The 15,595-nt window shown below is 43.9% G+C and overlaps 1 protein-coding gene across 4 annotated transcripts in view; it reads left to right on the forward strand.

The window, feature by feature from the left end:
- Positions 1 to 14,844, forward strand: part of LOC126982277 (homeobox protein cut-like 1) — a 165,059-nt gene extending 150,215 nt beyond the window's left edge. For all 4 annotated transcript variants that reach the window (XM_050834267.1, XM_050834268.1, XM_050834269.1 and 1 more), the window contains one exon: positions 14,693 to 14,844. In XM_050834267.1, the coding sequence (XP_050690224.1) occupies positions 14,693 to 14,829 (137 nt within the window). In that variant the 3' untranslated portion in view covers positions 14,830 to 14,844. The remainder of the gene's footprint in view (positions 1 to 14,692) is intronic.
- Positions 14,845 to 15,595: the final 751 nt, after the last annotated feature.

Genomic DNA, 15,595 nt, shown 5'->3' on the forward strand with positions numbered 1-15,595 from the left:
GTCTGTCTCCGGTAACTCGGCAACACGGATATCTGTCGAAGTGATTGAAGGTGTTATATTTCTTCACAGTAGTCATTTATTTCAATACTACGTTCATTTTTATACTTTTTCTCTATACCAGTTACTTTCTGTGTCTTCTCGTCTGGGTCTGTCTCCGGTAACTCGGCAACACGGATATCTGTCGGAGTGATTGAAGGTGTTATATTTCTTCACGGTAGTCATTTCTTTCTATACTACGTTCATTTTTATATTATTTCTCAAACTCTTACTTTCCCTGTGCCACCGTTGTCAAATTATCGTACTCAGAACAATTCATTTATCATTTTTAGGCTCCAAGACTGTCTCAACCACGCAAATAATGATAGGAAATTAAGTTCATCGTAGAAACTCTTAAATATTGGTGTTTTTTGTTCTTCTTTGCTATAGTTATCGGTCAAAAACTACGAAAATGCAATGGGCTGAGTACGATAATTTGACAGCGCTGCCCTGTGCCTCTCGCTCGTCCATTCGGCAATACGCAGATCCGCCGGAGTGGCCAAGAAGGGTCATTCCTCTTCGGTAATTACAGAGTTCCCGAGCGGAGCTTAACGACGACGGTTCATCATCTTATTATTAGCTAACTCACTCCCCCTTCCCCTCCCCCCCTTCCCTATACCCCCCCTCCCCCCTCATTTACATAGGGACCATAATGAGGTGATGAGTGCCGTGTTCCTCGCCTCTATGGACAGAACCTTCCCTTTCTCCCACCCACGGCGCGGCTTCGGGGGCAAAACGATGCTATCCAACCCCGAAGTATAGCGATTCTGGTCTCTGTGGTCACTTAGCGTAGAGATCAGTGACTTTTTGGGGGGTCCTGTGTGAGGGAGGAAGAGAGGAAGTTGTCACTGGAGGAAAGGGAGGGAAGGAGGGAAAAAAGGGATTGGAGAAGGAAATGGAAGGAGGTAAAAGATTAGTTACTTGTGTGTATTACTGACAAGGGAAGGAAGGAGGGAAGGAAGGAAGGAAGGAAGGAAGGGAGGGAGGGAGGGAGGGACAGCAAGGAACATCAGGTATGCAATAAAAAAAAAAAACCGTGAGGGAAGGGAGGAAAAAAGTTAGAGAGAGAGAGAGAGAGAGAGAGAGAGAGAGAGAGAGAGAGAGAGAGAGATGGGGGGAAGGGGAAGGAAGACTAGGCGGAAGAAGACCCTGAACGTGAGTGTAAGGAGGAGGAGGAGGAGGAGGGGGAAGAGGAGGAGGAAGCAAGGATGGAAGGAGGGAGAGAGAGATGAACTGAAAGGGAGGAAGATAGGAGGAAAGAAAAGGATGGAAGAGAGGAGGAAGGAAGAAGAGAGAAGTGGAGGAAGGAAAGAGAAGGAAAAACAGGAAGGAAGAAGAGGGAAGGAAGATAGGAGGGATGAAAAGGCTGGAAGAGAGGATGGAGAGAGAGGAGGAAGGAAGAAGAGATAACTATAGGAACGAAAGAAAAAGAGGGAAGAACGATAGATAGCGGAAAGGATGAGAGAAGAAGGAAGAAGAGATAAACGAAGAAAGGAGAAGAACAGAGAGGTGGAGGAAAGGAAGGGAAGGACAGCAGAGAACGGAAGCGGGAAGAAGAGGGAGGAAGGGAGAGCCATCCAGGTATACCAGGTAGGGAGAGGCAGACAGACCCCCAGCGAGCCAGGGAGGGAAGGGGAGGGAGGGAGAGAGCGCGGGTTAAGCATGACACAGACGCCTGCTCCGGATGTGGGCTAAACAAAGCTCGCTGTGGGAGTGGCGACGAATCATAAAAAACTGTTCTCAATTTCCTGTTGTTTGATGATTTGTGGAGCCCTCTGATCACGGCTGATTATCATAGAGGGGGGGGGGGGGGAGGAAAGGAAGGGAGGTAGGGAGGAGGTAGAGTTGAAGGAAAGAGAGGGAGAGGAAGGAAGGGAAGGGGAAGGGTTGAGGGAAGAAGGAAAGGGAGGTAGGGAGGAGGTAGAGTTGAAGGAAAGAGAGGGAGAGGAAGGGTGGAAGGGGCTGAGGAAGGAAGGGAAGGGGAAGGGTTGAGGGAGGAAGGAAAGAAGGAGAGGTAAGGATGGGAGGAAAGAGGAGGAAAGGAAGGAAGGCAGGGAGGGAGGTTGAAGGAAAGAGAGGGAGAGGAAGGGTGGAAGGGGCTGAGTAAGGAAGGGAAGGTAGAGGGAGAGAAGGGAAGGGTTGAGGAAGAAAGGAAAGAGGGAGTAGAAAGGTAGGATAGAAGGGGAAAGAGAGGAAGGAAGGAAGGGAGGAAAGGGGGGTGGAGGACTAAGGGAGAAAGTGAGGAACGGGTGAAGAAAGGAAGAGAAGGGAAGGAAGGAAAGGAAAGAAGGGAGATGAAGGGTTGAGGGAGGGAAAGAAAGGGAGTGAAGATAGAGAGAGGGAGGAAAGGGAGGAAGAATGGTTGAAAAGAAATAAATGAAGAAAAAAGAGAGAGAGAGAGAGAGAGAGAGAGAGAGAGAGAGAAAATAAAAATAACATAATCGACCATAATTAAAAGCAAAATGAAATAGAGAAAAGCGAAGAAAATAAAAAAAATAAAGAAAAAGAAATAGAAGACAGAAAGAGAGGAAACAGGGAAGAAAGGAGGAGAGAAAAATCAGAACAGGGGAAGGGAGGGAGGGAGAAAAATGGGGAGGGAGAGAGGAAGGGAGGGAGGGGTGGGATGGGAGGAAGGAAGGAGGAAAAAAAAGACAAAAAAAGGACAGATTGAGGAAGGAGGAAGAGGAGGAAATATAGGCAGGAGAGAGAGAGAGAGAGAGAGAGAGAGAGAGAGAGAGAGAGAGAGAGAGAGAGAGAGAGAGACGAGAGACGAGAGACGAGAGACTTGATTAAAGAGAAGAAAGACGAACTTGAAATAAAGAAAAAGAGAAAGGAAGTGGATGATAAACAAAGAAAAGAGAAGGAAAAAGAGAAAAACAAAGAAGGAAAATAAAGAAAAAGAAAGAAAATGGAGGATAGACAAAGAAAAGAGAAGAAAACAGAAAAACAAAGAAGGAAAATAAAGAAAAAGAAAGAAAGTGAATGATAAACAAAGAAAAGACAAGAAAAAAGAGAAAAACAAGAAGGAAAATAAAGAAAAAAAATGGAAAATGAGGGAAAATCACACGAGACGGAGGTGGAAAATGAAAAAAAAAGATGAATGAGGAAAATTGCATGAAAAAAAAAAATTAATATTGAAGTGATTACCAGAAGAAGCGAACACATCCCTGATTGCACTTCATTGCGGCTAGAAACGAAATGATGACGGAAGCAGAACACGAAGCGAACAGGTAATGCGGGCGACAAAGAAGATGGAGACGGTCAGCTGTGATATAAGAAGCGGCAATTACATGTATTATTCACGTTATAAGTAGGAGAAAGAAGAGGAAGAGGAGGAGGAGGAGGAGGAGGAGGAGGAAGGAGTGACGATGAGGGAAAGAAGGAGGAAAGAAAAGAGTAAGGAGAGGTATTAGAGAGAGAGAGAGAGAGAGAGAGAGGAAGTACGGAAACTCACAAAAAAACTTAATAGTGATGAATTGAGAAATAAACACTTGGATAGATCGATAAAAGAGAGAGAGAGAGAGAGAGAGAGAGAGAGAGAGAGAGAGAGAGAGAGAGAAAGGATCCTAATAACTACCTTGGTATTTGTATTTACAGCATTTACACAACACTCTCCTTACGATTTATGTTTCCGCGGTGAGACATTAAGATTACAACGTCGATAACAGCGAACCGACGAACGAACGAACGGCGGAAGCGACCAACCGACCATCGCCACTCGACCGTCCCCTCAGACCACCTCGACCACAACAACACCGTGGGGCGACCCGATCACTTCAGTATATTCAGTCCGACCAACTCATGTAATGTGTCTCTACCAATTCGACCAATAGAATCACTCCTCCCAAAATCGACCGTATATATTGATAAAAAATTCGACCAAGGTGACCAACGCATCCCAGTCAGTTCAACCAGCGCAAGAAACACTACCAAAATTCATCAGATTCGACCGAACTTCAATTAATACCATCCGACCAACTCAACCTAAGGGAAATCTACCAAATCGTCCACATACTCGTAGGCCTATTCAACTAACTCAACCATCGCTCTCCCAAGCAACCCTGGTAATAGTCTGACCCTTCTGTACCATGAACCTAACGAAACGCACATTTGACAAGGCTTTCCTGAGTTTTGGGGCATTTCCATGGGTAGTTTTATGACCCTGGTGGTAGTCTGTCCCTTCTCCTGTACCATGAACCTAAGGAAACGCACATTTGACAAGGCTTTCATGAATTTTGGGGGCATTTCCAGGGGTAGTTTAATGACCCTGGTGGTAGTCTGACCCTTCTTCTGTACCATGAACCCAAGGAAACGCACATTTGGCAAGGCTTTCGTGAGTTTTGGGGCATTTCCAGGGGTAGTTTAATGACCCTGGTGGTAGTCTGACCCTTCTTCTGTACCATGAACCTAATATACCACTCATAAATACCCGACTGATCCGCTTTTTGACCTTTGGAAATTGTTGATGTAAAAGCCGAAAGCATCGAACATTACCGGCCATTTTCTTATCTAACTCCCTGCTCCTCATTCATCAAGGGAGGCTCTCTATGGATGTATGCTCCCTATGAATGATGAGCAGATGTGTTGTAACCGGGTGTCAGCTGGACCGTGGGCGCTGTCTGGCAGATCAACGGTCCATATCACACTAATCCAGACCTCAATGGTAAATAGAACACGGGGCTTACAACCTGATCAGAATTACAACCGTCTAACCTAAGCAGACCCAACCAAGCTAGCATACCCAATACACACAACCCCCTCAACCAAATTTCCACCCCCCCCCACCCCCACCCCCCGGATAAAACCAGCACCCCGTGAAGGCGATATATTGCCCGTTCACGCCTCAACTTCCTTTCCCGCTTAAAATACCCTTGATATATCGACGCCTCGCTCCATTAATAGCCCAACGCCTCTGTCCCATTAATAGCCCAACGCCTCACACATTTATAGCCCAACGCCTCTGTCCCAATAAAGTAGCCCAACGCCTGAAATTAATAGCCCAACGCCTCTGTTTCAAGGTCGTAAATAAGGAAATCCAAAGTGAAAAAGGTGTTAGTGAATGGCTTGCTTTTGGTTACCTTTTGAAGCGTGATTGTGTGATCTATAAAAAGGTAGTGATGTGTTACCTGTATGTTTGTTTGTGTTTTACCTGTGATTAATTAAGTGTATGTGTGTGTGTGTGTGTGTGTGTTTTACCTGTGATTAATTGTTTGTGTGTGTGTTTGTGTTTTACCTGTGATTAATTAGGTGTTTGTGTTTGTGTTTGTGTGTGTTTGTGTTTTACCTGTGATTAATTAAGTGTTTGTGTATGTGTGTTTGTTTGTGTGTTTGTGTGATACTGAAGAACTCGTGCATATTACTGAAAGAAAAATTGGAGGAAAACTAAAAAAAAAAAACACGAAATATTGTACTGAATAAATAATGAAAGTAATAAAGGAAAAAAATACCATAATACTGAACAAAACCAAAAAAAAACAGAGAAAAGTGAAAAAAATTAATATTGTCCTAAAAATGTCGAAGTACTGAAAGAGAAAATGAAAAGAAAGATAGAAGAAAAATAAAGAGAGAGAGAGAGAGAGAGAGAGAGAGAGAGAGAGAGAGAGAGAGAGAGAGAGAGAGAGAATTTGAGGGACACGACACAAAGAAATGACTCACGAATCAACAACAAAAAAGAAAAGAAAACGGAGATCAGGGAACATCTCCTTTTATTCTCCCTCTAGTCTCCCTTTAGTCTCCCTTTCCGCTAATCTCCAGTGGGTGTTGTGATGTAACCCTCCCTTTATCTCCCTTTCCTCCTCCTCCTCCTCCTCCAATCTTAACCTCATCCTAAGTTACCTCCCTTCCTTCTCATCTCCTCCTCTCCTCCTCCTCCTTCTCCTCCTCCTCCTCATTAGCCCGTCTTCCCTCCTCCCTCACCTCCTCTGTAATACCTCTTCTACCTTTTTCCTCTCTCCTCTTTTTTTTCCTCCCTTACCTCCTCTTCTGTCTCTCCCTTTCCTCCCTCTTCTCTTTCTTTATCCCTCCATCTCTTCTCTTTATAACTCTCTCTGTTCCCTCTTATAGCATTGGTGTGTTCCTCCTCCTCCTCCTCCTCCTCCTCCTCCTTACCTCCTCTTCCTCCTCCTCCTCCTCCTCTTCAAGTTCCCATCCCTCCTTCGTTTCTTCTCGTCTTTGTCCAATGCTCAGACACATCCTCCTCCTCCTCCTCCTCCTCCTCCTCCTCCTCCTCCTCCTCCTCTTCGGCCAGTGACACGTGGAGCGCATCACCTGTAATCACGGTCCACACTTCGATACCTGGACGTGAAGTATTAATTAGGGACGATTTTCAGCGGGAATCATACGCCATTGGGACCCTCACCTTTACCTGCCCTCAGCTCCTCCTCCTCCTCCTCCTCCTCTTCCTCCTCCTCCTCTTTTTGTTCGTCACCTCGTCTCTCTTTGATATTTCTCCTGTTTCTTCTTGATCTTTTCCTCCTCCTCCTCCTCCTCTTCTTAGCTCTTCCTCCTCCTCCTCCTCCTCTTCTTTGATATTTGGTTCTTCTGTTATTGCTTCTTCATTTGATTTTCCTTTTCACCTTTTCGTGTTTTTCCTCCTTTTTCTCTTCTTCTTCTTCTTCTTCCTCCTCCTCCTCCTCCTCCTCCTCCTCCTCCTCATTATCATCATTTATCTGGAAAAGAGGAAAATATAGAGAAAAGGGAAGTATATATAAACAAACAACAACAATAACAAGCCAAGCAAGACAACAACAACAACAACAATGACACTTTCTGAACGATGCCAAAAAAAAATAAAGGAAAAAAAAAGAAAAATAAAGAAAAAATTAAGAAGGAGAAGAAGGGGTTAGTTATGTGTGTACGTATGTGTGTGTCTGTCAGTGTGTTTATAGAGTAAGGAAAGATAAAAAAAAAAAATAATAAATCCAAAAAGAAAGAAAAAAAAAGAGAGCAGAAAAGACCAAGATCCTTGAGACCCACCAATTGATTCTCCTTCTAAATCAGGTAATGACGCAATGCACCTGTGATTACCTGTGACAAGGAGGAGGAGGAGGAGGAGAAGTAGTATGTGACTGAATATAGGACAAAGACAAGAAGAAAAAGAAGATAGCAAAAAGAAGAGAAGAAGAAGAAGGAGGAGGAGGAGGAGGAGGGGGAGAAGTATGTGACTGAATATAGGACAAAGACAAGAAGAAAAAAGAAGATAGCAAAAAGAAGAGAAGAAGGAGGAGGAGGAGAACAAAGAAGAGGAGAGAAGAGGGAAAGTGAGTGACGGAATATAAAGAGATACAAGAAGAAAGAGGAAAATCAAGAGGAGATGGGAAGAGGAGGAAGAAGAAAAATGGAAGAGAATGAAGAGAGTAAAGAAAAAGGATGGGAAAGGAAAACAAAAAAGACGAAAAAAGAAAACAAAAAAAAGATAACAAAAAAGAAAACAAGAAAACAAAAAGAAAACAACAAAAAATGAAAGGAAGGAGAACAGTGGTTAGGGGATAAGAGAGGAGAAAGAGGAAAGAGAAAGGAAAGGGGAAGGAGGGGAGGAGAGGAAAAGATGGAGAGAGAGAGAGAGAGAGAGAGAGAGAGAGAGAGAGAGAGAGAGAGAGAGAGAGAGAGAGAGAGAGAGAGAGAGAGAGAGAGAGAGAGAGAAAGGCAGGGTGAAAGACAGGAAAGCAAATAAAGCGATAAAATAAAAGAAGGAAAAGTGAAACAAAGAGATGGAGGAGGAGGAGGAGGAATTCAATGACGAGGAAACAGAAAAAGAAAAAGAAAAATAACGAAACTAATTGTAGAGAAAGAAACACACAAAGGAAAAAAAGAGGATAAAGAGGAGTGCAGTGGAGCAAGACGAGGAGGGGGAGGAGGAGGAAGAGGAAGAGGAGGAGGAGGAGGAGGAGAAGGACAGACGAGAGAGTAGAAGGAGAAAGAAAGACAAAAGGAGAAAACGTAGATGAATAAAGGAGAAGAAGGAGAAAAGAAGACATAGAGAAGAAGATAAAGAATAGGAATAAAACAAAACAAAAGAAAAGGAGAATTAGGAAAAAGAGGAAAAACACAAAAGTCGAAACATAATTGAAGAAAAGAAGAGGAGGAAAAGCAGATAACACACACACACACACACACACACACACACACACACACACACACACACACACACACACACACACACACATACACACGCACACACACACACACAGGGCAGAGCGTGGGCCCAATCATACTAATGGTATTACAAATAAAATCCATAGACGGAGAGGGCGAGTTTAATTCTGTCGGGCATGTTTGATAGTAAGTCAACATGCACCCTCATCCCCCTTTGTTGCAGCGGGGGGGGGGGGGGGGTGGAGGAGGAGGAGGTGGAGGTGGAGGTGGAGGTGGAGGTGGGAGTGCGGCGTTGCGTTTCTTGTCCTTTGCAAACCACCCATCCTCCTCCTCCTCCTCTTCTTCCTTTCCTCCTCCTCCTTCCCTTCCTTCCTTCCTTCAATCCTTCGTCTCCTACCTGATTCACTCCCTCCTGTTGGTCTTCCTTCTTCCTCTTCCTCCTCCTCCTCCTCCTCCTGGTCTTCCCTTGTCCTACCTTCTCCTCTTCCTTCTCCTCCTCTTCTCCTCCTTCTCTTCCTTCCTTCCTTCAATCCTTCGTCTCCAATCGTTCGTTCCTTCCCTCCTGTTGAGTTTTCCTTCTTCCTCTTCCTTCCAATCTCTCCCTCCATTTTCCCTCCTCTCTCTCTCTTCTTCTCCCTCCTCCTCCTCTGCATACATAACCTCCTCCCTGACCACCTCAACACACACACACACACACACACACACACACGATTAGAGAGAGAGGGAGCCATGATTTAGCGCCCTCACTCTCTCTCCTTATAACGCATTTCGACCTAATTATTACTGAACTATGCGGCTAATTTGTCACTTTTCGCCTGTAATTACCCTTAGCACACACACACACACACACACACACACACACACACACACACACACACACAAAGAAAAAGGACGTTGTGGAGACCAGACTTTTTAATTTTTTTCTTTATTTTTCTTTTCTTTCCTTTTTTTTGGCATCGTTAAGAAAGTGTCATTGTTGTTGTCGTTGTCTTGCTTAGCTGTTGTTGTTGTTTTGTGTTGCACGACGAAAAGATTTAAGAAGAAACACAACAAAGAAGAAACTAAGAAAAATATTAAAGTATCTCCTCTAAACAACTTCCCTGTGCAATACATTTTTTTATTTAGTTGTTACACTGTAGTTTATCATATTAGAGAGAGAGAGAGAGAGAGAGAGAGAGAGAGAGAGAGAGAGAGAGAGAGAGAGAGAGAGAGAGAGAGAGAGAGAGAGAGAGAGGGAGAAAGAGGAAGAAAGGAAGGGAGGAAGGTAGGAAGAAGTAATGGAAGGAGAGAGGAAGAACAGGGAGAAAGAGGAGAAAGGAAGAGAGAAAGAGGAAGAAGTAAGGAAGGGGAAGGAGGAAACAGGAAGGGAGGAAGGAGGAAACAGAGGTAGAGGAAAAGGGAAAGGGAGAAAGGGAGAATAGGAGAAACAGAAGGAGGAAAGAGGAGGAAACAGAGAGGAGGGAGGAAAGAGGAAAGGGAGAATAGGGAAAGGAAGGAGGGAGATTTAAAGGAGGAGGAGGGAGGAGGAGGAACAGAGGAAAGAGGGAGAAGGAAAGGGAGGACGGGCTAACAGGAGAAACAGAAGGAGGGGGAAGTTGTGAAGGAGGAGGAGGAGGAGGAGGAGGAGGAACAGAGGAAAGAGGAAGAAGGTTAAAGGTAGGAATGGAGAACAGGAGAAACAGAAGGAGGGGGTGAAGGAGGAGGAGGAGGAGGAACAGAGGAAAGAAGGGGGCAGGGTGAGGGGGAATGAGGGAGGGGTTCAGGGGGCGCAGAGCGAGTCTAGTCAATGAGAAAGACGCTCAGCAAACACTAGGGACAATGGCTTGCCTTCATCCGCCATTCGATACCTTTTTTGATGGTGCGCCCAACAGCCTGATTGTTTGACCTGGCCCGGCTACCGTGTGAGTGGGGGGCGGGGGGAGGAGGGAGGGAGAGAGGGAGTGAGTGAGTGCAGATACAGACCCAAATAGTAACATGGACAGGTACACAGACAGACAGACACACAGAATGACAGACAAAGTTTGATACAAAGACAGATAGAAAGATACATTAACAGAAAATACACGGAACAGACAGACGGATAGACAGACAGACAGACAGACAGGCAGACGAAGAAAAACTAATTCCATATCAAAATAAATAGAAGGATAGCAACGGAGAGAGAGAGAGAGAGAGAGAGAGAGAGAGAGAGAGAGAGAGAGAGAGAGAGAGAGAGAGAGAGAGAGAGAGAGAGAGAGAGAGAGAGAGAGAGAGAGAGAGAGAGAGAGAGAGAGGCAGGTAAACTTAAACAAACAAACATATCAGTCGTTCACACACCTTCCTCTGAGGGCGCGAGAAACATTGGGTGCAGGTGAGCAGAAGGCTTAACACCTGTACGAGTTGATCACCTGTCGAGACCCCGTGCTCTAATTACCCTAGACAGACGTGGCTCAGATGTGCTCAGGTGTTCATCAGAGGCAGGTGTGTCGGTCTACCTGGAGAGCCACATTACAGGTCGGATATGTGGCTCGTTTAATTAGTACAGGTGTGACTTAAGGTATTAGGTAAGCCAAGTGTAAGGGTGTGTTCTATAATGAGCCACTTTTTACCTGTACAGCCACATCTCAAGGTAAAGATATGGCTCCGTTCTTTAATATAGGTGTGGCTCTGCGTGTTAAGCTATCCAGGTGTTGACAGGTATGGCTAATTTCACCTGTGGCTCATTTGCTCTCTCCGGAGCTAATGAGCAACTTTCACCTGTTGAGCCAGACCCCACATGAAAGATCTGGCTCATTAAGACCATACAGGTGTGGCTCTCTCTGTGTCCGGCCAGGTATTCAGGGATGGGGCGCGCGTTACCTGGGGCTGATTTTCCCTCTGTTTGTGGTGTTAATGAGCCACTTTTACCTGTGTGTCACCTGCTCTTTACCTGTGTCCCCCGCGCTGTGATTTAACATTCGTTTCACCCGGGAGTAAGTGTGTTCGTATGTTGGTGGGGGACAGGTGACGGAAGGGATTTATCGTATATCGTTATTTATCTATCATTTACTAACACAGCACAGGTGAACATGTTTGAAAAAAGGTGTTGATTGATTTGCGTAACTGTTCAACTTTTCTCCCATTGGTGTTCTTTGGTAATAATTAGGAGTTTGTTTGTTTGTTTGTTTGTTTGTGTTTGATTACTGCGTTTTGGTATGTGGGTTCTGCTCTCCTTCTCTTTTTCGCGTATTTTTTTCATTCTTTCCCTTTCCTTTGTTTCTCCTAATTTCTTTTTTTTTGCTTCGATCTTTCTTCACCTCATTTTATCTTTGTCTTTTCTTTCTTTTCTTATTCCTTCATTTCCGTTATTTTTTTCTTTCTCTGTTTCATTTTTTTCCTGTCTGAGATCAAAGTTTTTTTTTTCATTTTTTTTCCGTTAATGATTATTGATTTGACGTGTCCTTGCATATATATATATATATATATATATATATATCTCTCTCTCTCTCTTCTTCCTTCTTTCATCACTTAATCCTATTACCTTTTTAACACTGTCCGTTCCACCTTTAATTACTGTTCCATGCTCCATAATTACAACTCAATGCATCCACAATCTTACTTTCTCATTCCTACATTCCTTAAATTCCCACTCCTTCCCTCCCCTCCACTGCCGATCCATCTGTTTAATACTTGCAACTCTATAATATGCATTCCCACTCTTCCTTTCTCTCATTCCTCCATTCCATAATCCAGTTTTCACTCTTTCTGTTCCCTTCAATCTCTGTTACACGTATAATCACCATTTCGTGTTTGGTAATTGTGATTCTATGCATGCAAAGTCTTCCTGTGTTCTAGTTTTTCCTTTCTCTTATTCCTGTTCCTTAATCCAGTTTCCACTCCTCTTTCCTTCCCTTCAATGTCTGTTCCACTTTTTAATTCTTACAACTCTTTAACATGCATCCACATTCTCCCTTTCCTTCATTCTTCCATTCCTTAATCCAGTTTCCACTCCTCTTCCCTTCCCTTCAATGTCTGTTCCACTTTTTAATACTTACAACTCTTTAACATGCATCCACATTCTCCCTTTCCTTCATTCTTCCATTCCTTAATCCAGTTTCCACTCCTCTTCCCTTCCCTTCAATGTCTGTTCCACTTTTTAATACTTACAACTCTTTAATATGCATCCACATTCTCCCTTTCCCTTATTCTTCCATTCCTTAATCCAGTTTCCACTCCTCTTCCCTTCCCTTCAATGCCTGTTCCACTTTTTAATACTTACAACTCTTTAACATGCCTCCACATTCTTCCTCTCCTTCATTCCTCTCTTCCTTGATCCAATTCCCATTTCTCTTCCTTCCAACCCTTTTAATATCCATCCACATCCTTCCTCTCCTTCATATCTCCATTCCTTAATCCAATTCCCACTTCTCTTCCTTTCAACCCTGTCCGTTCCCCGTCATTTTCTGTCCGTCGCTCCATGATTACGGGGCGGCTCCGTCACCTCATTACACACACGCGGAACACACTCGTCATTACGGATCTGAATTGCAAATGATTGACTATTAAGCAGAAATGATTCAAGGCTCGTCATCAATATTTCATGACGTGTCTGTGTCCCGACGCCCGAAAGTTGATGTCACACAAAGTAGCATAATTAGAGCGAGAGAGAGAGAGAGAGAGAGAGAGAGAGAGAGAGAGAGAGAGAGAGAGAGAGAGAGAGAGAGAGAGAGAGAGAGAGAGAGAGAGAGAGAGAGAGAGAGAGAGAGAATGAAAATAAGATAATCGACCATAATTTAAAGCAAATGGAATAGAGAAAAGCGAAGGAAAGAAGGAGGAAAGAAAAGAATAAGGAGAGAGAGAGAGAGAGAGAGAGAGAGAGAGAGAGAGAGAGAGAGAGAGAGAGAGAGAGAGAGAGAGAGAGAGAGAGAGAGAGAGAGAGAGAGAGAGAGAGAGAGAGAGAGAGAGAGAGAGCATTAACAAACCCCTTACAAGCTCTCATTTCAACATTTTCTTTATTATTATTTAAGTTCATGTTTTACTTTTTTTCAATAGGTTACCTTCTTTTAAGACAACTTCAGTACATCAGTTCAGTTTAAGCCTTCAGAATTCTTCCTTAATAAACTTCAATCAACTTCAGCCCATCAGCTCATTTTAAGCCTTCAGAACTCTTCCTTAATAAACTTCAATCAACTTCAGCCCATCAGTTCATTTTAAGCCTTCAGAACTCTTCCTTAACAAACTTCAATTAACTTCGGTCTGTCTATCGGGTGTCTCCCTCACCTGTCTTACCTGAGCCACTCCTCCGGTCGAGTCTGTCACGCGTCAACACACATTTCCATCACATTAACAGCTATTTTTCGAAGCAGGGACAATAATAATCCTTGCTGTGGACGGGCTGGGTAATGATTGGCCCGGAACACAACGACGAACACTTGCTGCTGGGTTGTGTTGCCCTTGTTATTGCCTTCATTGTTATTATTAATGTGTTTGTTTTCATCCTTCTCCTTTTCTTAGTGAGAGAATCGTGACTTGGTAGACGCTTATAAAACATTTTCAGGGCATTTCTTAGACAATTTGATGCTTTCTAATCGATTTTTTTTTCTAGCCAAAACTAAATTCTTGTGATTTTTTCTGTTTACAGTTTAGAAAATGTTTTGAAAGATTCACTAATACTCGGTGATGACCTTTTTGTAGATGTTTAGATATTTTTTTATGATATTGCATTTTTTGTTATTTTTATTTTATAATTATTATTTTCTGTTTTTTATAAGATTTTAGGCAAGCATCTCACCAGTAGCTGTCATGAAGTATTTGTGTTTTCAGTAACAATTACAATTTTCTCATCGATTTATCATGAAACTTTCAAGTAGAGAAGATCAAAAAAATTTACCAATATTATTTTTATTTCAATTTTCATCAGATTTAACATTTTTTGCTTTTTATCCTTTGAATAAGTAACTGTTCATGGTCACGCTAGGGAGTGGAGGGAGTGCTGTGTAGCCTGGAGCACAAAGCTGATAGGCAGGACGTCTTGGTCACATATGTGGTAGGCCTTGTGAGTACAAATGTGGCAGACAACTTAAAGACAGTGTGGTAGGCCCCTGTAACAGAGATGTGGTAGGCCCCCTGAGCTCAAATGTGGTAGGCCCCTTAAGCAGTGTGGTAGGGTCCTGTAACAGAGATGTGGTAGGCCTCATAAACAGTGTGGTAGGGTCCAGTAACAGAGATGTGGTAGGCCTCATAAACAGTGTGGTAGGGTCCTGTAACAGAGATGTGGTAGGCCTCATAAACAGTGTGGTAGGATCCTGTAACAGAGATGTGATAGGCCCCTAAACAGTGTGGTAGGCAGTCCCTGTAACACATGTGGTAGGCCTCATAAACAGTGTGGTAGGGTCCAGTAACAGAGATGTGGTAGGCCTCATAAACAGTGTGGTAGGGTCCTGTAACACATGTGGTAGGCCCCTAAACAGTGTGGTAGGCAGTCCCTGTAACACATGTGGTAGGCCTCATACACAGTGTGGTAGGGTCCTGTAACACATGTGGTAGGCGTGTGGAGCACAATGTGGTGTTGGAGGTAATACAGTGGCCTTGTCTTGTGTTGCAGCGTGCCGTAGGAAACCCGATGCTTGCCTGATGCCAAATGGTCAGTACTCAACCTCGTCCTTGTGGCCTACTACTAGGACCTGTATCAGACCTGTTTACTTGATCGTCAACCCTCACTCAGTACATAAGGGATGCTAAAGGGACGGTAAAGTCATGGCACTCTCCCTCACTCACTTTAGTCACTTCAAAATCACTTCTCGAGGTTGACTTGTCAGGTATACATTCACGTGTGACTGTTGATTGTAGTGGTGTGTTGGGTAGACTCTCCTCTCCCTCACCCCCTCCCTCTCCCTCACTCTTTGATATTATATTATGGCACTTCAGTATTGATAAGCTCCTCTTCCTTTCTGTTGTAAATATCTTTCGTTCCTCACCTGTGTTTTTAATTAAGTAATAAGTGACACCTGTGTATTGCTGTTTACCTGGGCAGTGTGTTTGTGTGTGTGAGGGGTGGGTGGGTGGGGAGGTCTGACTGTGTGTGTGTGTGTGTGTGTGTGTGTGTGTGTGGTGAGTGAGTGATGTTTGACGTTTTATTGTGGTGGGGTGATGATGTTGATGCTAAATATAACCCGCGGGTCTCTCTCTCTCTCTCTCTCTCTCTCTCTCTCTCTCTCTCTCTCTCTCTCTCTCTCGTTGATGGCTGCTTCATTAAGTGTCGCCCCATCACCGATCAGCCGCCTGCCAGGGCTGCCAACATGACCGAGACAGGCGTGATGGAAGCACTGGAGTAACGTTTGTAAGGGAAAAAAACGTTGGGTGTGCGTGTGTGTGTACGTCGGTGGCTGTGTATGTGAGGGTCTGCCTACGGGGGAACGGTGTGCACTATGGGTCTGATGGTTGTACGGTAAAGAGGAAAGGTTAAAGGGGAAGACAAAAGAAGAAAAGGAGCAAGCGAGAAGATAGG

This window comes from Eriocheir sinensis, chromosome 50 (genome assembly GCF_024679095.1).
Source record: "Eriocheir sinensis breed Jianghai 21 chromosome 50, ASM2467909v1, whole genome shotgun sequence".
NCBI lineage: Eukaryota > Metazoa > Arthropoda > Malacostraca > Decapoda > Varunidae > Eriocheir > Eriocheir sinensis.